Source organism: Passer domesticus, chromosome 14, assembly GCF_036417665.1.
Source record: "Passer domesticus isolate bPasDom1 chromosome 14, bPasDom1.hap1, whole genome shotgun sequence".
In the NCBI taxonomy this organism is placed as follows: domain Eukaryota; kingdom Metazoa; phylum Chordata; class Aves; order Passeriformes; family Passeridae; genus Passer; species Passer domesticus.
The window spans coordinates 12658672-12683225 of record NC_087487.1 but is presented as its reverse complement, the minus strand read 5'-3'; the positions used below and the strand labels follow the sequence as shown (position 1 = coordinate 12683225).

Below are 24554 nucleotides of genomic sequence, written 5' to 3'. Positions count from 1 at the left end.
CTGTCAGTGTAAAGCTGCAGGATTGTATTCAGCCTCTCTTAAATCCAGACTGGAAGTTCTCTCAAGAATATGAAAACCCTGCTTAAAGCAGCTTAGAGGCTGCAAGAAAAAAACAACCAGAGGTGCTTTTATCATGGACACTTCAGACAATTCTGCTGCGGGCTGGAGATGTTCTTCCTGTGGCAATTTAATGTAGGAAGCTTACTAGATGTGGCTGGGACTACTTAAAACAGGTATTTAAACATCAGGCCAACAGTGTGACATCAGCTGTCTTCCCATGCAGTGAGATTTAAATACAACTCCTTTCCTACACACCCAGAGTAAGTGGCCCTTCTGACAAGTCACCATTTCATAAAACTCACTCTGCTTTATTAGAAAAGTTATAGTAGAAATGTAAAAAACCCGAAGTTACTACAAAAATCTATGTACAAATTCTGCAGGACTGCAGAGCATTTCCCTCTGAAGCTGCCAGGGCTAAGCAAGCTCTTCAGCTGAGAATTCCACATTGTAAACAAGTCTTTAGTGTTAAGAGGCCTGGAAGCAAAGTGTCTCCTGCTTCACAGTGTTCAAGCTGCTGAGGGAGCAGAGGAAAAGCTTCCTGTCAGTGCTGCCTCGACTGGCAGCAACGTGGAGAACGTAGGCTGGTGCTCCCACACCTTGCACACTCTACTCCCTCACCACGACAAGTCACATCTTTCTCTTGCTCAGGCCTCTGAAATGTAACAGGGCTGCAGCCAGGCTGCCTTGTGAGGCAGCAGGGCTCTCAAGCTCAGCTCAGCAACACTTGCTGCTCCCCGCCCAGCGCTGAGCCTGGCTTAGAGCGGGTTTTTCCTCACGTCTATCATGGCTGGGTGGTGCGGCACCGGGCTGACGGTGAGGCTGGCTCTGCGCAGCTCCCGCCGGGCTTTGGGAGCCGCAGCCAGGCTCCGCGGGGCCAGCAGCTCGTGGGGCTGCCCCGCTCTGTGCTCGCTGTCCCTCGGCCGGGGCTCGCCGGGGCTGTCGCTGGGCAGCGAGGAACGCCTCCACGTCGAGGGCAAAGGGGCGTGCACCAGGTCCCTGCTCTCATCCCTGGCCCGAGGGCTCTCTTCAGCTGGAGGCACGGGCTGCTCCCTGGCGCTGAATTCCTCACAGGTGCCAAGCTCAGGGGCAGCTCTGTCCCCAGCCCCATGAATGCTTCTCTCCATCCCTGCTGGGAAAAATTGAGGGTATGGTGATTTGGGTATCAGGATCTCTACTTTCCTCATCAAAATTGGCATAGCAGTTGCTGAAGGAGCTATACATGCACTGCTCTGGATGCTCCAAGCTCTCACTGCCAAGGAACTGAACCTCCCTTTTAACTTGGCAGGAACAGCAAAGCCCTGGCCTGGGTTTCCTCTCACCTTTGTTCTGTCCAGGATGGAGGTTCATGTTACTCAGTCTCTGGTTCAGCTCCTGGTTTGCCCACATGTAGCGGCTCAGCTCCTTTTCCAGCACTTGAATCCTCGCCTCATACTGCAGCTTGCTGCTGGCCAGCCCCTCGTCCATGTGCTCTACAAGCAAACACAAGGCTATTTCAGCCTGGGAGCCCTGTGACAGACAAAAGCAGTAGCACTGCTGCCCCTCTGGAGGGCGGGGGGTTACCGCGGCTCTGCTGCAGCAGTAACTGCATGTTCTGCTCGTGCTCCTTCTGCTGCAGGGTGAGCTGCCGGTCCATCTCCAGGCGCTGCCGCTCCACGGCCGCCTCCAGCCAGTACACCAGCTGCTGCTGCTCCTCCAGCTGCATCTCCAGCTCTGAGAAGGCAATGTGCTGCCTGTGCTGATCCTCCCGCAGTGTCACCACCTGGCCAGGGCACAAGAGCAAGGAACACTTCAGCTCCTTCATGCCTGGGAAGATTTCCTGCCCCAACGAGCCCCAGTCATGTTAGTTTTTTGGTACAGCTTACAAAGGTTAGTAGTGCTGGGATGTCAGAGCTGCCTTGTGGAGGGAAGGTGTGGCTGCACAGATGTGGCAGAGCCACTGCAGGGATCCATGCATCCCATGACTAGGTGAGCCCTTCTCCCAGCTAGAGGTCATGGAGCTGTGGCTTTGTGGCCTTGCTTGACAGGACAAAACTACAACATGATGCAAGGAGAAAGCTTGAAACTGAGGAAAAAAGGAGTGTGGTCAGGTCATCATTTCTGTTAACAAGTGTGTTCAAGCTGTGTTATATTTATTATGTGCTCTGGCTGGCTATTAATGCAATCACTAACAGCCAGTAAATGAAATACAGCTCCCACCAGCACAGAGGGCAGTTGTCTCCCACCTTGTCAAAGTACTTGCAGAGCAGAGCTCGTGTCTCAGAGGAGGAGAGGTAGCTGAGCTTGGCCATGAGGTTCATCTCACACTGTGACAGCAGGCTGGCCGAGGCCCGCAGGACTCGCTGCCTGCACGTGATGGACTCGTTCTTGTACTCAATGGCTGCATCCAGAGCCTCAATTGCCTCATCCAGCTGGAACAAGATCCGTTCTTCCTGCCAGGCAGAGCTGTAGTTACTGGGGTGCAAAGGGTTTGCTCTGTCTCACCCTGCCCTAGCCTTGCTTGTCATGTCAGCAGTGCTGGTGAGATGCTGGGACATGCAGAGTTGGGGATGTGGGGGAGAATCTGCCAACAACCTCATGCTCAGTCTTTACTTGTCTCCTACAAGCTCCTGCTCCCCAGCCCCAGCAGAAGTACCTCTGGGGACAGCAGCGTGCCCTGACGCAGCTTGTTGTCGAGCTCCAGCCTCTGCTTGAGCAGCTGGTCCTTCTCCTGGCGCAGGCTGTTGATCTCCTGGCGGATCTGCTGCTGGTCGTGGGCGCTGCCGTGGCGCAGCTGCCCGTTCTTCTCGCTCAGCTCCTTCTCCAGGTGCTCCAGGCGGCTGGACACGCGCACTATGTCATCTGTCAGGGCCTGCAGCAGAGCATGCTCAAGGGGATCTGCTCCTCAGCCCCGTTCTACTCCCTCTCTAGGTCAAGTGATCCCCCCAGGCAGACATAAGCCAAGGGCTACCAAACCAACAAGCTCAGACTCTTTCAAAGAGACAAGATTTCCTACCCACCTCCCAGCACCACCTCATCCTGGCCTGCAGCCAGACCCAGGATGGCACCCAGATCTTCCAGGTCCACCTCTACTGGAAATCAAACAAAGGGCTGAGGTGTCACACCCTTGTCTTACCTGGCTCGAGCGCAGCCTTTTGCTCTCCAGGCCATTCTTCTCCTGCAGCAGGGCTTCCTTTTTGGCCACAATAGCTTCCCGCTTCCTCAGCTCATCTTCCAGCTCATCCAGGGCCTGGCGCTGCTCGAGAACTTTATCCATCTCCATGTCCAGCCACTTCTTCTGCTCCTCAATTTTCTGATGGAGGGAGAAGCAAAAGGCATCTGTGTGTGCAGACAGCAGCAGCAGTGCCCAGGACTGCTGGACTAAAGAGCAGCAGGGTTGAGATCAGAACAAGGGTCATTATTCCATCTCTGCTAACCCACATAGCCCAGACCTCACTGTTTTATCCTTCCAGCTCCTCCAAGAGGCAGAGCTAAACTAAATTCCCAGCTGTCAAGGAGTTCTTGGAGGGCACATCTCTCACCACCCTTCTGCTAACAGACAAAACTTCAAAATTTCTTTACCAATGCTAGAATTTAGATGAGATCCTGCTTCTGGGGTAAGAAAATGTCTGAAGTCCTCTGCTACTAGATGCCAAAGACATTACAGACTGTCCTTCTCAAGGGTGGGATGGGCTCAAGTCCCTGTTTTCAGATGTCTCCCATCAGCCTGCAGTCTGCCAAGCATCCCCTCTGAACAGGGAAGCAGAGGCAGGCTTGCTGTCTGTACCTGCTGCTGCTCCAGGCTGATCACAGAACCATTGCTGCCACTCCGCCGCTTCCTCTGGAAAGCCGCAATTTCCTCTGTTTTGATGCGCAGGATTTTCTGGTGCTGCTCATGCTTCAGCTCCAGCTCCTGCATGTGAAAGAGCAGGATGAGAGTGGGATGTGTTTGCCCTGTGGCCAGGGGCTGAGGGACAGGTTATGTTCTCCTCTAGCTCTCTGGATAGAGCTGTCTCCATGCTCACATCAGAGCCCACCCACCATCATCCTCACTAACCCCACAGCAGCACAGCTGCTCCTGCCCTCTCCTACCTTGACTCGGTGCTGTCCCTTGTTCACCTCTGTCTCCAGCCGCCGTTTCTGCTCGCTCTCCTCGCGCAGCCGCCGCTGCAGCTGCCCCTGCTGCCGCCGCATCAGCTGGATGTTCCTCTCCAGCTCCTGCACGCGCTTCTCGCTCTGCGCCGACAGCGACACCAGCCTCTCCGTCGCCTGCTTCTTCCTGCACAGAACCTGCCAGGGGGTGAAACCACCCTTGGCCTCGGCATCTCCCCTCTCCGCAGAGATGCCCCCAGCTCTGCCCCTGCTCAGCAGCGGGGCGGGCAGAGCCCTTTCCCCTCACCTGTGCCTTGCTCCGCACGGCCGCCAGGCGTGTGCGGTACTCCTGCAGCTTGCGCTTCTCCCCAGGGTCCCACGGCTCTTTGCCCTCCAGCTCCTGGAGCTGCTTCTGGCTGTCGCTCAGCTCTGCCCGCACCTGCTCTGCTTCCTGCTCCAGCTCGCTGATCTTCTGGCTGTACTGCTTGTTCAGAGCCTGGGCATCCTTGCCTGCAACACAGCCCCCTCTCTCACAGCCAGGATCCTGACCCTTCCTCCCTCTCCCCAAGTATTTTTGGCTGCAGAGACTGAATGTTCCCTTTCCCTCAGCTACTCCAGGGAAGGAACAAACCAGTGGGATGGGTTTCTGTCAGCTGGAGGGATAGAGAAACAAGGCCCTGCTGCTTATAGGGGAAGAGACTGAGCACAAGCAACACAGGGCGAGAAGATGAGGATGGAAGAAGAGACTAAGCACCACACCTAGGAGGAGGTTTCATGGGAAATGGGTGCATATTCCTGCCAGTAGCTCTGCACCTGTCTTAATGAGCTCCGTGATCAGCTCCTCCTTCATGCGGATGTTGATCGCCAGCTCTCGGATCTTCTGCTGTGCTTGCACCAGCCTCCACTCAGAGTCCTTCCCTGGCAAGCGCTTCCAGGAACCAAGCAGTGACTCCCGCTTCCCACAGACCTCTGGAACACAGATCCCCAGGTCAGGAAAGTCCATCCATCAGCACATGGGTGACAGAAGGACAATCTGATCTTGGATCTGTAGCCTGAGTCGGCACAGCATTGCCCAGAGTCACCTCAAGCTTCTACCATAACATACACCCTTGCCAGACCCTAAGAGTTCAAGTTTCTCCCTAAAAAAGCAGCTGTGTTCCATTTTTGCTCCATTTTTTTCCTCTGGGCACATCCAGGTGGGACATCAAGATCCCCCAGGGAAGCACCACCAGCCCATGGAAGATTGTCTAACAACCTACGGATGCTACTTGCCTTTTGACAGCTCCAGCTGCTCCTCCTGAATTGAGTGGGCATTGCCTCCATTTGGCTCCTCACCCAACTTGAAAATCTCTTTCTTGCTCAAATTTTGGATCCCATTTCTAGAAGGAGAAGCAAATGAATCAATTTGGTCTGGACACTACTAAAGCTGTTCCCAGTAAGGACCCTCATGATTCACAGGCTTCAGAAGGAGATGGAAACAATAGTTATGGTCAGGAATGATGGTAATGAGCTCCCCAGGGAGCAGTAAGGTGTATCAGCAGCATCACTGACCCCACAGGCAGCTTTTGCCCTGCATCAGACATGAGAGCTGAGCTGCAGTGGGGCAGCCAGGGTCACAGCCAGGGACAGGGACATGGCACAGGGACAGCCCCAACTCACCGGCACTGGGACAGAGACTGCTTCTGTTCCCATTCCTCCATCTCCTCTCCTGAGGACAGTTCTGATGGCTTCTCTGAGTCCTGGCTGAGCTCCCTCCTCAGCACCACCTCTCTGACCTCGGGATCACCAGTGGGGTGCTGTGCATGGTTCAGGTGCCAGCCTGCCAGATCCTCCTTCTGCAAGGAGGAGTTGCTGCTGAGCTTCTGGGCACAGAAAGAGAGGAATGGGAAAGTGAGGAAACAAGCTGTGTGAGAGCCAGTGTTAGAAAAAGCAGCTCCCAGCTGAGCATCAGTGCTACACATAAAAGCGACAAAATTGACTGAGTGTATTTTCAGGAGAACCGGTGTGTTGCCAGACCCAGCTGACTGTGCTTCTGCTGCTCAAATACTGAACAATTCTGGGACTCACCCACACCATGAAAGAAAAAGCCTCAGTTTTGAAGCTGAGCTGTTTTTGCCAGAGTTGTAAAACTCTGGATTTGAACACTGAGCACAATCCTCTGGACTACACTTCTGACAAGGATCACATTAAACAGCAGGGCAAAGGCTCTCCTACAGTGGAGAGCAGCCAAGAGAAGAGGCAGCAGTTCTTCAATGGCACGGCCTTATGCTCTCACCTTCTTGCAAAGAGCTCTTCCACCCTGCTCAGGAAGCAGCCCCGAGGGAGCCCCACCAAAGCCACGGGACGGGGCAGCATCCAGCGGGGCTGTGTGAGGTCTCTGGCTGGCTGTCACCAGGTGAAGATTCTCCAGCAGTCCTGGCACACACAGGTTTGGCATTGCCATCTCCAAGCGCACGTGCAGCTCTGAGATCTTATCCTGCTGCTCCTGCAGTTTGTCACTCTAGGAAACAATGAGAAAAAAGTAGTTATATACATGTTGATCTGAGACCCACTGCAGAGGAACCTGAAAGCTGGGCTGAGCACCCCTGGGCAGGAAGGAGAGGAGAGGGGCAGGTCCCTAGAAAGAGAGCAGAGCCCAGAAATACCTGCAGCTTATACTGTTCCATAGCATCCTCCAGGGCAGCCAGGAAATCACGGTTCTCCTCCTCCAGACGTTCCACTTGCCTCTGTAGCTTGGCCACCTGCTCATCTTTGATGGACTCACACTTCTTCTCAGTGCTCACCTGCTCCCCAAAGTAAAAGAGAGGCAGCATCAGCATTTGTCCTTCCCTTCCCATCTCTGCAAGGACACAGATTCTTCCTATGCAATAAATCTCTCAGTTGCAGCTGAATCCAATTTCTCCCTGCCTCCTGTGAAAACCATGTACTTCTGCCTTCCTAGGGCCTCCTGGACAGGTTACTTCTCCTCCCCACCCTTTCCTGACCCTTCCATCGTGCTGTGCTGGGGCTGCTGTGGCCATGAGACAAACCCAACCTCAGAGCTGTAACACCCCACCATTACCTGGCCTTTCGCCCCTTTTGAACCTTGCGCCTCCAGTCCCTGCTCCTCCATGGAGGTGCTCTCAATGCCGCTATCCAGCCCGGCCGAGGTCAGCTCGCTCCTCTCGCTCTCCACGGCGCACAGCCACTCCTTGACGCGCAGGATCTGCTCCACGGTCAGGTTGCTGTCCTCCTGGAGCTCGGAGAGCAGCCGGTGCGCGGCGTCGGTGCAGGTGCGGTAATGGGCGCACTCGGCCAGCAGCCGGGCCGTGGCGTCCGGCGCGCCGCGCTTGGCGCTGCCCGAGCGGCGGATGGTGCGCGTCTCGGAGCGCTGCCGCTGCTCCAGCGCCTTCTGCAGGCTCTTGATCTGCAGCTGCAGCTCCTCGATGTGCTCCGTCTCCTTGCGGCAGTTCACCACCGCCCTGTTCTGGATGTTCTGAGCCCGGTTGGCGTAGTTCAGCGTGTTGAGGCTCTCGTCGAAGTCCGAGGAAGAGGGGCTGACGCAGGCTATCATCACGGTCTGGGCATTCCCCCCCAGGGAGTCTTTCAGGATCCTAAGGAAGAGCACAGGGATTCAAATAGTGGAAACACAAAATAAGACAGGAAACAGAACGTTTTCAGAGGTTAAGCCCAAGGAATATGATGTCCTTGCTCTGTGGTTGGTCTGGCATCAGTGAGGTGAATGGAATCATTAAGCAGAGGATTAACAGTTTGCACCAAGTCTCTATCCAAATAACTCCTGAGGCTGGGAGCTCCCTGACTCTGATCACTGCTAGGTATGGTCCTGCTGGAGATTGCAAAGGCTGCCTGTTCAAGCTAATGTCTATGGACCATTAAACAAGTCTACCGGGAGTATTTTTTATTCCCTGATGGGCAGGAAGGGCAGGATAACCCACAGCAACACCTCGTCTCAGCTTTAGCAACAGGAGTTATGCAAGCCTCACTGTTTCCAGCACTGCATTCCTATCCTGGCCTCATTGCTCCTCGAGATGCCCTACATGAGAACCTGCAGAGAGGGCAGACCTGTAAGCTGAGCCCGTGAGACTTGGGGGGTCCTGCTCCCAGTGTACCTGGTGATTTTGGAGTCCCTGTACGGGATGTGGGTGGTCTTTCTCCGAGGATCTCCCAAGGCACTGATGACGTTGCCCAAGGCCAGGAGGCCGCAGTTGATCTGGATACTCTCCTTCAGCCTCTCCCCCGTGTTTCCCGTCTTCACAATTCGCTCTGAGCCCGCCAGGTCCACGAAATGGAACTTGGACACCAGGACCTGTCCGGCGGCGGGCACAGTGGGGGGGTGGTGGTGCAGGGGCAGCCGGCCAGCGCCACGCCGCTGCTCCATGGTCACCGTGAAGATGGTGTGCGAGCGGCTCGACTGCCTGTTGATGTGGGTGGCTCCCGTGTGCTTGGCTGTGTTCCCCATCTCCAGCAGGCTCAGCACCTCGTCCAGCCCTTCCACTTCTGACTCCTTCACCCCGCAGAGCACTGCAAAGCAAAGGCAGCTGTGGCTGGGTGTTGCAAAAGCAGGCGACCCCCACTGAAGGAAGAATGATGTATCTGACTCCACTGATATCAGAAGGCTAATTAATTATTATACTGTATTATTCTATATTACATTACACTATATCGCACTACATCTAAACTGAAACTGCACAAGCACTCAACTCAACTGAACAAAATCTTGCGACTGTCTCCTGACCGACAGTCTGGACACACGCTTGGCCCTGCAGGCCAAGGAAACAAAACACCATCACTGGGGGTAAACAATCTCCATATTGCATTCTACTTTGGCACAACACAAGAGCAGCAAATGAGATAAGAATTGTTTTGATTGTTCTTTTCTCTGCTTCTCTCAGGTTCAGAGATGTGAACCCCACAGCTGGGAGGGATGGGCTGCCCAAGGATGCAGCTCCTTGGCACAGCCTGGTGCTGTCACCCTGCCTTGCCCAGACCAGCCTTCCAAATTCAGCACAGCAAACTGCTGCAGGAAACAAAGAGATGGAGGGAGAAGAGCTGGCTCTGCCTTCATGGATATATAACCCAGCTCTGGCCTACAACATGGGGAAAAAAGGAGCCTGTGCACAGCCACACATACCAATGTTCCCCTTGTCATCCTCCCGGATCTGGATGTCTTTGCTGGCTGTATCCACCTGCAGCAAGTCCCGAAACTCCTCCTTGTACACTTCCAGGTAGGACACTCGGACCGTGTAGTCGATCAGGTCATTCTCATCGATGAGCCTGAAGGTCTCAGCCATGGCTCGTGGGATGATGCCCTGCTCATCTTCATTGATGGAAGCTGGCAAAGAGAGGCACACACCCATGGGGCATCCAGGGAGCCCAGCCCATGCTGGCTGGGGACAGAGCTGAGGTCAGAAGCCTGCCTGCAACACACATCAGCTGGAAAGAGCAGCCTCACTCTCCCACAGCTCAGCCCTAGCAGCCTGGGTTAAACATCCCACAAGAGCTCTGGGCAAATCCTATCCCACTGCTCCACTGCTGTGCTGGATTCCAGCAAAGCTGCTTGTTTCCAGTCCTTCCTCAAGAAGGAAAATGCACCTCAGCATTTCAGTGAGTATCCAACACCATGCTGCAGCTGCAGTGTGCTGTCCTTTGAAGCCAGCATGACTCCACAACTTTTCCCAACTATGTGAAGCTTTTTTTTTTTTTTGTGCTTCTAGCTTGCTTGTATCTGGCCACAGCACTCTACTGTCTGAATTTTAAATGTTTTTTCTTTTGTCTCCAACAGCCATGTAAAATGGCAATTCTCTAATTTGGTGCAATGATAGCCTGAGCTGGGAGACTGAAAACAGACGTACATTAAACGTATGAAACAATTCAGTGTTTACAAATGATGCAATTAACTAAAGATGATTGAAAAGTTTACAGTACATCCTCTGTAAGAAATCACAATACCATTAAACCAGAATGAAAAAGTTGTCTCTTTCCTCATTTCCTTCATATAAAGAAACAAACAGGATTAACACTTGCAAACCTCCCTCTCCTTCAGGTTTATTTCAGGACCTAGGACTATCACCACCAGCTCTAGAGCTGGCGGAGGACCAGGTCCTGTCACTTGTCCTGCAGTGAAAGAGGAGAAGCCCAGACACTGTGATCTTAAGGATGTGGAGACACACCTTTGGGGGGTGGCTACAGCAACACATGTGGGGGGAAAGGAAAGATGCTGGGGGTGGGTGGTGGAGGGAGGTTGGCTTGATCTGGAGGGGCTGGCAGGGTGGAAGGGTTGTTTGGGAGTGAAACTGGAAGTGATGGAGACTGTGACGATGCAGTTGGGTTTGGGTAAAGACAGCAAAGGTGCTGAAATGGGTGTGGACAGCAGCACCGGTGAGGCTGGTGGGCTGGGAAAGATGGCTGGGATAATGGTGGTGTGGGTGGCTTGGCTGGGGATGGAAGGAGATGGAAGGAGGTGGCCATGTGGGGCTGGTGGGGAGAGCAGGGAGGTAGTGGGGATGCTGGTGAGGCAGGCATGCTGGTGGAGCAGGGATGCTGAAGAATCAGGGATGCTGGTGGAGCAGGGATGCTGGCAGGACAGGGATGCTGGTGGAGCAGGGATGCTGGCAGAGCACGGATGCTGGCGGGACAGGGATGCTGGAGGAACAGGGATGCTGGCAGAGCACGGATGCTGGCGGGACAGGGATGCTGGAGGAACAGGGATGCTGGAGAAGCAGGGATGCTGGAGGAACAGGTATGTTGGTGGACCAGAGATGCTGGAGGAACAGGGATGCTGGCGGAGCAGGGATGCTGGCAGAGCACGGATACTGGCGGGACAGTTGCCGGGATAGGGATGCTGGCGGGCAGGAGCCGCCGGTCCCGGCGAGACTCACCGACGCTGGCCTCCCCGATGGTGTAGGTCTTGCCGGAGCCGGTCTGTCCGTAGGCGAACACGGTGGCGTTGAAGCCGCGGAAGAAGGCGCGCAGCAGCGGCTGGACGCAGGCCCGGTACACGGCCGCCTGCCCCGCCGCCTCGGGCAGCACGGCGGCGAAGCGGAACCGGCGGCGGCCCAGCGCCACCTCGCCGGTGGCGGCATCGCTCCGCAGGCAGGGCCGGTGTCCCCGCAGCGCCTCGCGGGGCAGCAGCGGCCGCACCCGCACCGCCACCCGCACCACCGCCGCCTCCGCCGCCATGGCCGCGCCCGGCGCGCCGCGATGGCGTCAGCGGCTCCTCCCGGCCGGCCGGGGCGGAGGAGGATGCGGAGGGCCGGGAGGAGGATGCGGAGGGCCGGGAGGAGGATGCGGAGGGCCGGGAGGATGCGGCCGGTCCTCGCTGCGCCCCGCGGAGAGCGGCCGGGGGGAGCGGGGGGACGCCCGCGGCTGCGGGAGCTGCGCGGCCGCTCCCCGGTGCTCCAGGGAAACTGCATCACTCTTGGGGTGCTCCATCACTCTTGGGATGCTCCATCACTCTTGGGCTACTCCGTCACTCTTGGGGTGCTCCATCACTCTTGGGCTGCTCCGTCACTCTTGGGGTGCTCCATCGCTCTTGGGGTGCTCCGTCACTCTTGGGATGCTCCATCACTCTTGGGGTGCTCCGTCACTCACTCGCAGGGGATTCCGTCCCTCGGGGGATGCTTCGTCACGTGCGAGGCAGCGCTCCGTTAACCGCGGTGCTCCATCGCTGGTGAAACAGTTCCCCCAGCCGTGAGAGGCTCCGTCAGTCACGGGGGACTCGCGTCTCTCATCCCTGCTTCATCCCTGAGGAGACAGCCCAGCGCCGGTGGCACTGCTCCACTCCCGGCTGACATTCCCACTGTCACCCCGGGGCAGGGACAAGGGGCTGCGTGGCCCTGGCAGGGCACAGAGCGCTTTGGGCGGGGGGCGTGGGCAGCTCCTGGGATGCCGCTCGCGGAGCAGCCGGTGCTGGCAGCTGGTGCTTGCCGGCCGCCCGCCGCGCCGGGGGCTGGCAGGGCCGGCTCAGCCGCTGACGTATGTCCAGGACAATCTGAGCGATGACAAAGTTTTTCATCCGGCTGCCTGCAGCTCCCTCCGCACCGCCCCTGCGGCTGCGGGGAGGGGTATGGGCCTCGTGGGTCCCCTGGGTGCCGTGGGAAGCGCTGGGCTGCCGGCTGTGCCGAGCCGGGTCGCGCACGGGGCTGGGAGCGGGCTCGGGGCTCGGCCGCGCTCGGCATGGGGCTCCGGCTCCCGCTGCGCCGCAGCACCAGCTTCACCCCCGACCACCCTGCCCTCATGGAGGTGCCGGGCCCCGCTGCCCCGCTGAAGATGGAAGCAAACGTCCTTGTCATGGGAGCAGACAACGTGGGGAAATCAGGTGAGAGCTGGCCGTGAGCTGGAACAGGGGGTTCGCAGGCTGAAAACTGCAGCGGTGTTTGGAGAGAGCCGGTGGTGGGGAGCAAATTGGTGAGATGGGGCTGAGCCCTGGGGTGCTGCTGTGGTTCAAGGTGGGGAAGCTGAGCACAACCTTGTAGCCAGCTGGGGAATGAGAGGGGAAGGTATTTTCCACTGAGCTGCAGTTTGCTGATGCTCCGGATCGTGCAGATGCTTTGGTTCATGCTGTGCCTCTGCTGCACTCACAGACCTGCTGGTGGCTGGGGAAACTCAGAGGTCATTGCTGCTTGTAGGAGTTTGCAAGGGCATGGTGCCTGACTCTGCTATGGATTTAGAAAGGAGAATCCTCCAGGTTTTGGGTTATTCTGATGACTCCTGTCCTTCCGTCTGCAGCTCTGACCGTGCGTTTCCTGACCCGGCGCTTTATTGGAGAGTACGGAGACATGGGTGAGTGCCAGGCCAGGGCCAGGCAGCTCCCAGAAGGGATGGGGTCGAGAGACAACCCTGCTTCTTCTGCCCGTGGGATTTCATTGCAGCCCATCCTCTCCTGCCTTTCTCCAGAGCACTTGCCTGCTCTCAGGGGCTTAGTGTTGTATTTGTTCACTGACACATCTCTTTGCACTAGAGCTGCTTCTCTGGGGTGCAAAAGATCCAGGGTGGGAGCTGGTGACACCATGAAGATGACTAATTTTTTTCTTTTGGGGGGCACAGAATTCATCTACAGCCACAACCTGACTGTGGATGGCCGAGAGATTCTCTTACACATCTGGGACGTCCCCAATTCCCAGGTGAGAGGGCTCCACTCCTATCACCCATTTCTACCCCAAGGACAAAAAACTCCTTTACTGGAAGTTACCTATGGGGAGCCACAGACTGGGAGGTCCAGTTGAGCAAGGCTTTCAAATCAGAGGGTTCATAAGTGGCTGAACTCTTCTAATCTGCCAAGCACAGGACAGCAGTGCTGCTGACAGGGCAGCAATAGTTACCATAGCCCATGGCCTTCTGGAGCTGAAACTCTGATGCTAATAGAGGGTGTGCTACAGAGGTAGAGGTGCTGCTCTGAGCACCCCGCACTGTTATCACCTACAGCCTGCAGTGCTTGGCAGCTGGGTGAGGGTTAGGATTAGGGTGTGATGCTGAAAGCTGAATCATCCCCCCTTGGTTAGTTCTGCCAGGTGCTGCTCTGCCCTCCTTGGTACTCCTCTTTCTCTCTGCCCTTTTGTTGTTCTCTAGCTGTCCCTGCCCCGACAGGCTCAGGATTGCCCTCTTCAATCAGGCAGGCCTGGAGGGAGGGAGCCCAGTAAAACAACCCTTCCTTTCCTCTTTCCCCAGGAGCAGGCAGAGGATGGCTCCTCAGAGGAGAAGCGAATCCAGTGGGCAGACAGCTTTGTCCTGGTCTACAGCATCTGTGACCGTGCCAGCTTCAACATCCTGCCCCTCAAAATCCAGTTCATCAAGGCTGCCAAGGAGGGGCAGAGCCAGGAGAAGGTGCCCATTGTCATTGTGGGCAACAAACGGGACCTGCACCACCAACGGGTGGTGTCCAGCGAGGAGGGGCGGCTGCTGGCCCTCTCTTTAGACTGTGGTTTCTATGAGGTCTCTGCAGCTGAGGCTTATCACGGGGCCCTCATGGTCTTCCATGGACTGGCCAAGCTCATCCCAGACACCAAGCTGGCCCTGAAGAAGGGCACAGGGATCCGTGGCATCGTCAAGACCATGTCGGCTGTGTTTGGCCGAAAGCGAACAGACTCCCTCTGAGCTCCTGCACGGGTGTGGCTGCTCTCTCTGCTGCCCAGCTGGGCCAGGCCTCCTCGCTGGGTGCCCGTGGAGACGGTGTGTGTCTTTCCATAAGTATGACAGGTTCCTTGCTGTCCTCCTAGTGCCAGGGTCTGGGTGTCCTGCCATGCACAGCCACTGCAGCTGAGGACTGTGGTGGGTTGGTCTTGGCTCTGCCGTGGGACAGTCTCATCTCTTTGCTGTACCAGCTCTTTAGGTGCCTCCTGCTTTCTCCTTCCATCCTCCAACACTGGAAACCACGGGGGGGTTTTGCCAAAGCTCCAGGCAGCAGCATCCCTAGCTCCTGCAGCAGGAGCTGCCCAGGCTGTCAGCGATTAGGGAGGATATCCTGCTCTTGTACACTACTCCCTGTCTCTCCACTCCTACTCTGGGATCCTTATTCCTGTTTAACCCTCATCAGGATTATCTTCAGTAACCCTGGAGCACCCATGAGCTGGAGAGGTGGGGCTTTCTCCGCCGGGGAGGCACTGGTAGCTCCCGCCTGTGTTTCACTCTCCAGAGCCCAGGCACCGGCCATCCTGGGGCACTTTGGTGAGGGCTGGTGCCTCCCATCCCCCCGCCGTGCTCAGGGCCCTCTCCCCCACAGCCTTTCAGCCATCACAGCCGCTTCCCTTGTGCTGTACAGCGCTGTACAGGCTGTGCCTGGGAAAAGCCAGGCGCGGGGCTGGTTCCCAGGATGGGAATTGCACCACGCGCCTTCCCAAGCCACTCCTTCTGTCGGGCTGCCTGTCCCCCGGGAGGAAAGGAGGTGGGGAAAGGGGTCGCTGGGCTCCTCGCTGAATCCTCTGCTGCTGGGAGGCTTTTCCCTGCCTCTCCCGAGCCCTTCTCTTTGTGCCCTGGGAAAGCAGTGTATTGGAAGAGGGTTTGTGCGTGCTGTAGGGACACTGATTTCTCTGCTGTGTTCTTCTGGAAATGCAATAAATTGTCTTTGGCAGGAAGCCCCGGCTCCTTGGAGCTGTGAGTTTGTACTTGGGGCATGGGAAGAGACACGTACAGTGCTGGGCATGAGCACCCACTCTCCCAGGGGCAGCTACCCACAGGGAATGTAACAGGATGCTTCCTGCACCCACTCCCTTGGCCCTGAGCTGGGGTCTCACCCCACTGTGTTCCCCTGGTTTGGTGTCTCACTGCCACAAAGAAGCTGAGCAGATGGGGTGAGAGGCAGGTGGTTTATTATTGCAGGTTTATTATTGCAGCAGATACAACAAGGTGTTGTGGGAAGCCAGGTGATCCTGTGGGAGAGGGGCTCCAGGAGCTCCACCTGTTCTTTTTCCTGACCCCACCATCCATCCCACTACCAGCTGGGAGAGAAGTGCCCAGGGCTTTCCCACTCATGAATCCTGCTGGTTGGTGGGGGTCTTCAGCCCCTCCATGGAAGAGCCATCTGTGCCTAGCGATGGGGCCTGCAAGGGGGGATGGAGGGAGGAAGGATGGGGAAATAGGCTTGCTATGGTGATGTTTGACAGCTTTGCCATCCTCCCCTCTCACTCTCAATGTGTAGCCCATCTAAGTTCACCCTGTCTGCTGAGCAGGGTCCAAGATAGCCCAGTGCCAGCCCTGGCTGGTCCCTTCTGGTCTCACCGCTCTTTCCACATCTCCTTCACCTTCCTAGTCCCACCTTCCCCTACCTTCTCCTTCGGGCAGCAGGGCTTTTTCTTGCCTTTATTCCCCCATCCTGGCCTTGATGCACTCCAGAACAAGCTATCCCATGGCCTGTCTACCACTTTAAGCTCCCGTCCTGGAACAGGGGTGTGTGTGGGAAGCTGGCAGGGGCCCAGGCAAAGCGTGCTGAGGGGGTTTGAGAGGGGCTGGGATGTGCTTGTCCCGCCCGCTGGCTCAGTCCTTCTTGAAGACAGGAGTGTACAGGTTGCCGTAGTAGGCCCGGCCGTACATGGACTCGGGGCTGAAGCGGTAGGAGCCCTCGCTCACCCGCCGGTTGTAGGGGGAGAAGGCGGATTTCCGCGGGAAGGGGTAGTCGGGGTCGAAGGCAGGGCTGCGGTAGTAGCTGTGCCGCAGGAAGAGGGGGTCCTCGAGCCCCAGGAAGGAGAGGGGGTGATGGCCGCGGTACAGCCGCCAGTCACTCCTCAGCTGGGATTTCTCCTCACTGGAGGGGGCAGCAGGCTTGGTCTCCTCCTCCTCCTCCTCCTTCTTCTCCTTCTTCTCTTTTTTCTCTGCATTGGTCTTGGTGCCTCTGGATGCTTCTTCTTCCTTCACCGACTGCCTGCGGAGCTGAGAGATGGGGTGAGCACCCAGCCAGCTGCCAGCCCTGCTCCACCGGTGCTACACAGCCCCCCTTAAACTGGGAGAACCTCAGGAGAAGCCAGTTTTCCCCCAGAGTGGAGAGGAGTGGGTGGCTTGCAGTCCTTGAGCAGCTGTGGTGCAGAAATGCTCCCAGGGGAACAACAGGCTGAGGTAAAGGAGAGAGAACAGGGTCTGAGCCTGAACTTTCATCTTCCCAGGAATGTGGTCACACCTTGGCTTGGGCATGAACTGTGTGAAGGTGTCACTGCTGTCTGACCCATTTGTTCTATTGGGGGATTCACTGTCGTGGCTTCGGGGATGCTCAAGAGGAGGGTGGGACTGAGGTGTCTTCATGGCACCCATCTCCCCAGTCTGTTCCCCCCTGATATTGCCTGCAGCTGTGGGGTGCTCACGGCAGGAGATTTAGCAAAATGGGGTTTGCTGGAGTTGAACAGGGCCTGGCTGGGGGCAAACTCACCGGCACGTAGCTGTACAGGGTGCCCAGCAGATGCTTAGGGGCACTGACGAGGGTCCCCCCGAGAGCATCCACAGTCTCCATGGCCCTGGACAGCCTGCGGGGGGTGAAGAGGATCAAGCCCTCTGCCGCATCCCAGGCCACGGCTGGGACCTTCTTCACGCTGGAGATGCCCGAGGCGCAGGCGGTTTGCAGGTTGTGAGCCACGCTGCCCACGAGCCCGGGGTCCTGTGCCGCCTGCCCAGAGAAACCAGATCAGCTCCTGGAGCTGCCCCACCTCCAGGCAGGACAGGGGTGGCCCTGGTTTCCCCAGCTCTAAGCCTGAGAGGTTTCAGCTCGCTGCTCTGCAAAAGCCACCGCAGCCCTTTGCAGCAGGGTCTGTCCCTGTCCCTGCCAGCTCCCCCCACTGCGGGCCCCGGGGGACCCTCGCTCGAGGCTGTGCTTCCGCTGCAGGCAGAGGCAAAGGACACTGACCCCAACCTGCTGCTTCCCGTCCCCAGGTCCCAGCGGAGCCCATGCAGGAGACTGTTCCCAGCCCCACCGGCTCAGAGCACCCCTCCCTGCTGGGACCACGGCTGGGGATTTTTCAGGGTCGTTCAGAGCTTCAATAGGGAGTTCAGTGCTGACATCCCACAGCTCCAAAGGAGTTTTGAACATACAAGCCAGGGTGATTTTGCCAGGCACAGAGGCTGCCCACAGCTCCCAGCTTTGGGAAAAAGGCGACTCCTGGGGCTGCTCCACTGCCAACCCCCTCTTGCATCCTCCAAGCTGCATTTCAGGATTGAGCAGGGATAGGGGCCTGGTCCCCAAAGGTATGGGGGACAGCCTCCACGGTCCATGTGTAGGAGGATGCTTTGGAGCATTCCTAGCTCCCTGCTCTGCTTGTCTCCATACCTTGGCGGGGTTGGTGTCTTTCTTGCCTGCCTTCTCCTGCTTCTGCTCCGGTGCCTTGCTGGCTCTCCGGGTCAGCCAGCCCGTGCTGCCCTGCCCATCGCTGCGGGCCTGAGGGGCCGCAGGGGCACTCGGCTTGGCCAGGCTTCCCTGCAAGGGGAGCAGAAAGGCACCACTCAGAGGGGGCTGGCTGGTCCCATCCACTCCGTCCTCTTTAGCCTGAGGTACACAGGGAGTTTGTTTGTACATCTTGGGAGAAATCCTGAGGGCAGATGGGAGCTCTGGGATTGTGGCACAGGCCAGGGAAGTTGTTCCCACTGCAGCATAGGGCAGGAAAAGTACTTCCTTCTCCCCATCCCCTCTGGGTCTCTGCAGGGGCTTTTTGCTTTAGGAAGGATGTTATGGCAAGGCCATAAATCAACAATTACATGCTGGGAACCTGCTAAAAATAACTTGTCCCACTAATGTGATACATGGTTATGTGTGAACATCACGCAGGAACTGCTAGCTCCAGCTTGTCCTGCTGAGCAGGGGAAGTGAACTCTGCTCAGATTTGCTCCAAGGAGCCTGAAATGTCCTGTCTGAAAGCAAAATCAGCCCAAAATAGGATATGGGGGAGCAGCAGGTGGGTTCTGGCACTCACCAGGATGGGGATCCAGGAGGCCAGCTCCTGCCCTTTGGTTTTGGCACGCTGGAGGCTTTGGGTGGTTTGCTGGTAAGCGCGGTGGGACACAGTGCTGACCAAAGCACCAATCCGGCCCAGGGTGCTGGGAGCACTGGGAGCACTGGGAGCACTGGGAGCACTGGGAGCGCTGGCAGTGCTGGCAGTGCTGGTTGTGCTGTACGCCCTGGGAGCACTGGGAGCCCTGGGAACACTGGGAGCCCTGGTAGCACTGGTACCACTGGGAGCACTGGGAGCCCTGGTAGCACTGGGAGTGCTGGGAGTGGTGGTAGTGCTGGGCTGCTGCTGGGACACCTTTGGTGTTGACAGATGTTTCTTTTTGGGCTTCTTATCTAAAGGTGGAAGAGTACAGGCAGAAGAATGGTGTGAAGGTTACATTCTGGTGGGACCACCCTCCTAGGCAGCCTCATGCCAAAATCCAGGGGCTGCCTGCTGCCCCATGCACCCCAAACTGAGGAGCCACCCAGCCAGTTATCACCAGACTCCCTCAGAGGGGATTCGGGCATCAGGACTACCTGCTTCTTCATCCTCCTCTGGCAGCAGGTATTCCATCAGCTTCTCCAGCCCTCCCAGGGCTGTGTCGACCCCTGCAGCTGCCATCTGGGTCACTGAGTTCTTCCTTGTGTACTTGGCTGTCGTTTCTACCGTGCTCTTGGTGGCCTCATAGCCCTCCGCCGCCAGCTCGATGATCTTATCCATGGAGCTGCCAATAGTGCTTTTGGCACTTTGGATGGGGCAGGAGATGGTGTCCTTCAGTTCAGATGCGAGCTGTGGGCAGAGAGATGGAGAACAGCCCCCCTGGTGTGCTTGGGATGGCATAGGACAGCCAGAGGAACCGCAGGGACCCCAGCCACGTCCATGCCAGTAAACAGCTCCAAGAGGGGCATAACAGCTCTCTCCAACCTGGTCTGGAGGTAGCTGGCAGGGATGGGACACAGGACATTGCTGACTTGTATTTGGGAGCCCCAACCATCGTTTAGGCTGCAGAGGCCCTTGGAGGAGCCCTCACTTGGAGATGCTGCCTTGTTTCCCAGCCAGCAGCCTGTCACCATCCAGAAACAAGACTAGAGGAGATGTACTGTGGGCTTTTCAGAGGGTCTGGGGGGTCCCACATCATCCTGCCTGTGACTTACCTTGTCAACAGGGTACTGGAGAGCAGGGATCTTCTCCTCTAGGTGGTCCAAGCCCCGGCAAGCCAGGTTGTTGGCCACAGCGACTGCCTCGGGCAAAAGCACGGGGTAAGAAAAACCCCTGGGCCGTGCCAGGCACGTGCTTGTGCCAGCGCTGCCCCACCAGGGGAAGCTCTGCTGGGCCCCCCTGGCACGTCCCCCCCGGCACACGGACTCACACTGCGGCTCCAGCCGGCGCACCACGGGCTCCATGCCCCACATGGCCAGGGCGCCGGCGCCCTGCACGCCGCGCTCGTACACCTCGCACACCGAGGCCATCAGCGGGTGCGACTCCTTGGTGCTGCTGTACTTGCGCTGCAGCGTCTGGCACGTGGAGCTCACCACGGGCAGCTGCAGCACCCTCTGCAGCACGTTCTCCTGCAGGGTGAGGAGATGGACACGGCTGAGCCCTTCCCTGGGAGAGCCCCATTGCCTGCACACCGCTGGCTCTCGGTGGGTCGCAGTGGCCAGAGGAGCTTGGCTTGCACGGGAAGAGGAGGAGGCTGTTTCTCCAGCCCCACTGAGGGTCTGCCAGGTGTGCTGAGTAGGGACAGGCAGGCTGGCTGCTGCCACTGAGGGAGCAGGGACACTGCAGGCAGTGTCTGAGGGGGTCGGTCTCCACTCCTCCAATATCCCAAGCCCAACTGTTCAGATGCTCCCTCTGGCTTTCCACCCTGTGGAAACCTCCATGCTGGAGGTCTGGGGACTAAATGGGGCACAGATGAAGGACAGGCACAGCTGGCAGCCATCACTTAGTGCTTGTAGATTAATTTTTTTGAATCCGAACTATTTAATTTCGAGCAAGCATAAAGGTTTGTCCTTTCCCTTTGATGATGCTCCATACTACTGCAGGTAAAGATCCATATAAAGAGAGCATGGGACATGTGAGACAGCACGAGGTGTGGCTGGTATTCATCCAGCACAGTCAATACACACTACCTGGTCCCCTTGGCACATCTCTGCCCTTTTTTCTCTCCCTTTCCCTGCACCCACCTTGGCACTTCCATCCTGCAGAGCCTGGGTCTTCTTCACCGTCATTGTGGCGCATGCACCTGCAAAGCAAAGTTGGGAACCGCAGACTCTGCCTGAAAGCAGGGCTGGGCTTGGGCTCCCCCCTCACTCCTGCACCCCCAAGCACAGCAGCTGGGCTGACACACACCTCCCGTGGCTGCAATGGAGGTGGCATTGCCCAACATTTGACTTTTTACCAGTTAAACTGTAAAAACAAAGCCTCCACGCAGCCCTGCCCTGCTCGTGTGCCTTAACACGCAAAGATCAAAAAAAATTAGTTGAGAGGCATTTGGTTTGGAGAAGTTATGGTAAGGGCAGGATAAAGTATGCTGGCAAAGCAAACTCAGAGCAACCAGGATGCTAACAGATGTGCATGAGAACAGACTCTGGCTGAGAAGGGGTAAGAAGGCAGGACAGGAGCAGATAGAAGAGTGGGGGACAGGGATATGGTGAGATGTCCAGCTGAGTTCAGCATCCCCCTTGCACATATCTGCTGCTCATAATGCCAACACTCATCCTTATGAAAACACAGCTTCAGCCCCAGCACAGACCCCTTTTTCTTAGCAGCAGATGAAATTCTAGAAATCTAGAGAGAATGGGTGATCCCTGCTCTTACTCCCTGGTCCCACTGAAGCAGCCAGTGGGCACAGACTACTCACCAAGGGCCAGCCTGTCCCCAGCAGAGCAGGAGCAGAGAGTGGTGTCTGCACTGTCCCTTCACCCTGGTCCTGTGAGGGTGATGCACCGTGCTCTGGCCACTACCACCACCACGAGGCCCCACCTCCCAGTTGCGTGGGCTCGGGAGCTGAGGGATTGTGGTGGAAACGGGCCAAGGAGCTCCCTGAAACCACCGTAATTGGGAACAGATGACGGCAGAAAATCCCCTTTGCCGCCCTCCCTGCAGAGCCCAGAAGCCGCAGCACGTCTGAAACGTTCCAGGGTCTAACACCACACTGCCACAGAAGATGAGAGGAAGCTGCCCTGGGACCTCACCACCTCGAAAGAGCAGGTGGTGCTCAGGTGGTCCCTGAGCAGACAGGGAGAAGGTGAAGAGTCAGGGTTTTCTAAGAGATTAAAACCTTCTTGTATCTCTGTAAGCCCTGCTATGCCTCCTCATGGACCAGGGTATGATCCTGCTGGGAAATCTAACAGACCAAGAACATGGCTTCTCCTCAGGAGAGTTCACTGGGCACAAGGAGCAGAAGGCAGATGTGGGGGACATATTCTGCTTGAAGCATCTGGTTTGGCCAGGTCTGCAATTTCTAAAATGATTCATGAGGCTTTTGGTGAGGAGGCTTTAGCTGAGGGTCAAGGGCAGACACTACATTAGGAAAGCTTTAGACAGTTGGGGTAGATGGACAAAAAGATCAGTTGGGAAGTGATCTCTGAAGAACACCTCATTCAACTCCTGCTCAAAGCAGGGCTACCCTCAAAGCCAGATCAGGCTGCTCTAAGTCTTGTCCAGTCTTAAAAACTTCCAGTGAGAGGATTCCCCTCTCTCTGGGGCCCATTTCCTGTGCTAACCATATTAATGGTTAAACTATTTTTTCCTAATGTCCAGCTGGAATTTTCTTTGTTGTACCTGACATCTCCTATTTGCTTTGTGCACCTCTGAGCAGAGTTTGTGCCCTACTTGGTGCTGGTGCAGTCTGTGTTCCGTGCCCCTGAATGTCCTACCCTCTCACTGATCTTCCGGCAGACTATTCAAGATGTCTCTGTGATGGTGGAACCAAAGCAAGAAGTGGTTCCCCCAAATGTGGATTCACAAATTCCGCTTTGTAGAGGAACAACTGCCCTCCTTGACCAGCCAGCAGTACCCTCACTAAAATGCTGCTCTTCCATGGCCTCAGTGCACAGGAGGCACACTGAGGACTCACCATCATTAACAAATCCATTTGTGGTACTGATTGAAAAGAAGACCACACCACCTGTGTGGGGCTATGCCAAGTCTTGTTTATTGACTACAGATGAGCCACACTGATGAGACCAGGACAGTGTGGTGGAAAGAGGACAAATGCCAGAGGACAAGGCAATAATCAGGGAGATCAGTGCAGATGAGAAGTCCAGGGCTGCCGTGTGTCCTGGATCGGTTGGTGAGGCAGGGAGCCCCGTGGCATGTGGCTCACCATGCCCACAGCTGCCCAGCACTCCCATTCAGCACAGGGAGGAGAGCACCCAACACGGCTCCATGCTCCCTGTTTGTGGCTGCACTGCTCCTGCATGGGGGTGGGATGCTTCTCTGGGGCATGGGAAAGCCACAGATGGAAAGAAAATCCTCCTTTGCTTCCCAAAGAGCCCAGAGTTTGCTCGCAGCCCGGGGCTGTGCCTGCCTTGCTGGCTGGGTACAGAGGCACATGAATGTGCTGGGCTGCCTCCAGCTGGTGCTGGGGGCAGCCAATGCCCTTGAGACAGAGGGACAAAGGGCACCAGCCTGCTTGAAAGTTTGCTCTCTTGGCACCGAGATTTTTTCCAGCTTTGCTGGCCTGGCTGAAAGTGCAGAGGGCACAGCAACCTCCTCCCTGCCTTGGCTGGAGTCAGGAGCCAACACAGCCCTTGCCCTACTAACGCCTGTGCTCATCCCCTCCCCTTCCTCTGGGGCAAAGGCTGTGCCAGCCCCAGCTCTGCAGGGCAAAGGTACCACAGCCTCCCTGCCCCACACTCCAGCTTCCACCAGAACATCCCCTGTGCTCCTGCAGGCAATGTTTAGAGCTCACAGATCCACGGGGTGTAGGGAAGCATTTCACACCCCTGACTCTGCAGTCTGCTCAGTACTCATTAATATACCATGGTGAGGGGATGAGCCAGATCCCCAAAGCCCTGCAAGGCACCTTTATACTTTGGTCTGGGAAGGGGCTGGAGAAGTATCTGATTCATTTCCATGCAGGATCAGCTACCCCATAACCACTGCTGATAGATGTCTGCCCAGTCTCTTTTTAAGGATGCCCTCCTAGGCATGCTATTTAGATTTTTATTTTACTTTCAGTTAAAAAAAAAGAAGAAGTTGTGATTTAATTCTTTGTGGTAATATGATCTCCTGGATCTGGAGACTGATTTGTTGCCTTGCTCTAGGCAGAAAAGCTTTTAGACACTTGGAAAACTACTCACACCCTCCCCTAGTGACACTTCCTCTACAGAACTGCTTTATTTGGTTTCTCCCTGGAGATGTTGGTTTTTAACCTTTGCCTGCTCTTGATGCTCACCTGGGAATCCCCAATGGCTCACAAATTCCTTGCAATGTCATGGCAAGCAATGTTAATGTTAGGAAGGCCTTGTCTGTAAGCAGAAGAGAAGATGACCACTCTCCTACTGTTTCCATTACAAAATGTGCATGAGGCCACTAATCCAGAAGGAAACTCTTGCTAAAGCTCTCCTGAATACCATGCTTTATACATTGTACAGGAACTGACATTTTGGAGCTTCCAAGTTTGCAAAACTCTCCCTGCAGGGGGTAGGAGCTAACAGGGAGCTCAGTTTAATGATTATCCTGGCTCCATCACTCACCACCTCTGCCCGAGATGTCACCCTTTGTTCCCTGCCTGAACTGGCATTTGTCATTAAGCCATGACCATCCAAATGAAAAGCTGTTTATAAGATACTGAAATGCAGGTGCCCCTGTCCCTTTCACCCAGCTGTGCCTACAGTGGCCATAAGGCTCCAGCCCTCACTGCTGGTACTCAAAGGCAGCTGATGGCAATTCCCAAAACACCTCCTTGTTTCAGGGCATTCTAAGGATGCTGTTTCACCGGATACATATTTCCCAATGTTTTTTTCAGCTGAAATTGTGATTCTAAATTAACTGGATGAATCTAGCTGCCAATTTGGTACT

At 56.3% G+C, this 24554-nt stretch overlaps 3 protein-coding genes across 8 annotated transcripts; 1 reads left to right on the top strand and 2 right to left on the bottom strand.

The window, feature by feature from the left end:
- Positions 1–347: 347 nt before the first annotated feature.
- Positions 348–11315, bottom strand: KIF7 (kinesin family member 7). Of its 4 annotated transcripts, none has more exons than XM_064389733.1 (18): positions 11007–11315; positions 9260–9460; positions 8238–8649; positions 7190–7721; positions 6774–6914; positions 6404–6628; positions 5788–5990; positions 5401–5507; positions 4942–5097; positions 4436–4638; positions 4129–4326; positions 3824–3949; positions 3173–3349; positions 2693–2908; positions 2283–2489; positions 1621–1819; positions 1380–1529; positions 348–1189 (listed from the first exon to the last, which is right to left on the bottom strand). In XM_064389733.1, the coding sequence occupies exons 1-18, from the start codon at positions 11305–11307 to the stop codon at positions 816–818; spliced, it is 4128 nt and encodes a 1375-aa protein (XP_064245803.1). In that variant the 5' UTR covers positions 11308–11315; the 3' UTR covers positions 348–815. The 4 variants fall into 4 exon arrangements, with proteins under 4 accessions (XP_064245803.1, XP_064245804.1, XP_064245805.1 ...); XM_064389734.1 differs by having other exon boundaries at positions 348–1186; XM_064389735.1 differs by having other exon boundaries at positions 6774–6911.
- A 711-nt stretch (positions 11316–12026) lies between these two features.
- On the top strand, positions 12027–15197 carry LOC135281123 (ras-related and estrogen-regulated growth inhibitor-like protein). The gene is made up of 4 exons (XM_064389745.1): positions 12027–12445; positions 12856–12909; positions 13174–13250; positions 13795–15197. The coding sequence occupies exons 1-4, from the start codon at positions 12304–12306 to the stop codon at positions 14218–14220; spliced, it is 699 nt and encodes a 232-aa protein (XP_064245815.1). The 5' UTR covers positions 12027–12303; the 3' UTR covers positions 14221–15197.
- A 115-nt stretch (positions 15198–15312) lies between these two features.
- On the bottom strand, positions 15313–24551 carry PLIN1 (perilipin 1). Of its 3 annotated transcripts, XM_064389739.1 has the most exons (8): positions 20711–24551; positions 19897–20095; positions 19682–19764; positions 19064–19316; positions 18510–18880; positions 17870–18016; positions 16979–17212; positions 15313–16488 (listed from the first exon to the last, which is right to left on the bottom strand). In XM_064389739.1, exons 1-8 carry the CDS (start codon positions 20753–20755, stop codon positions 16096–16098), a joined length of 1725 nt encoding a protein of 574 aa, XP_064245809.1. In that variant the 5' UTR covers positions 20756–24551; the 3' UTR covers positions 15313–16095. The 3 variants fall into 3 exon arrangements, with proteins under 3 accessions (XP_064245809.1, XP_064245810.1, XP_064245811.1); XM_064389740.1 differs by lacking the exon at positions 19897–20095; XM_064389741.1 differs by lacking the exons at positions 19682–19764; positions 19897–20095.
- Between the last annotated feature and the right edge of the window lie 3 nt (positions 24552–24554).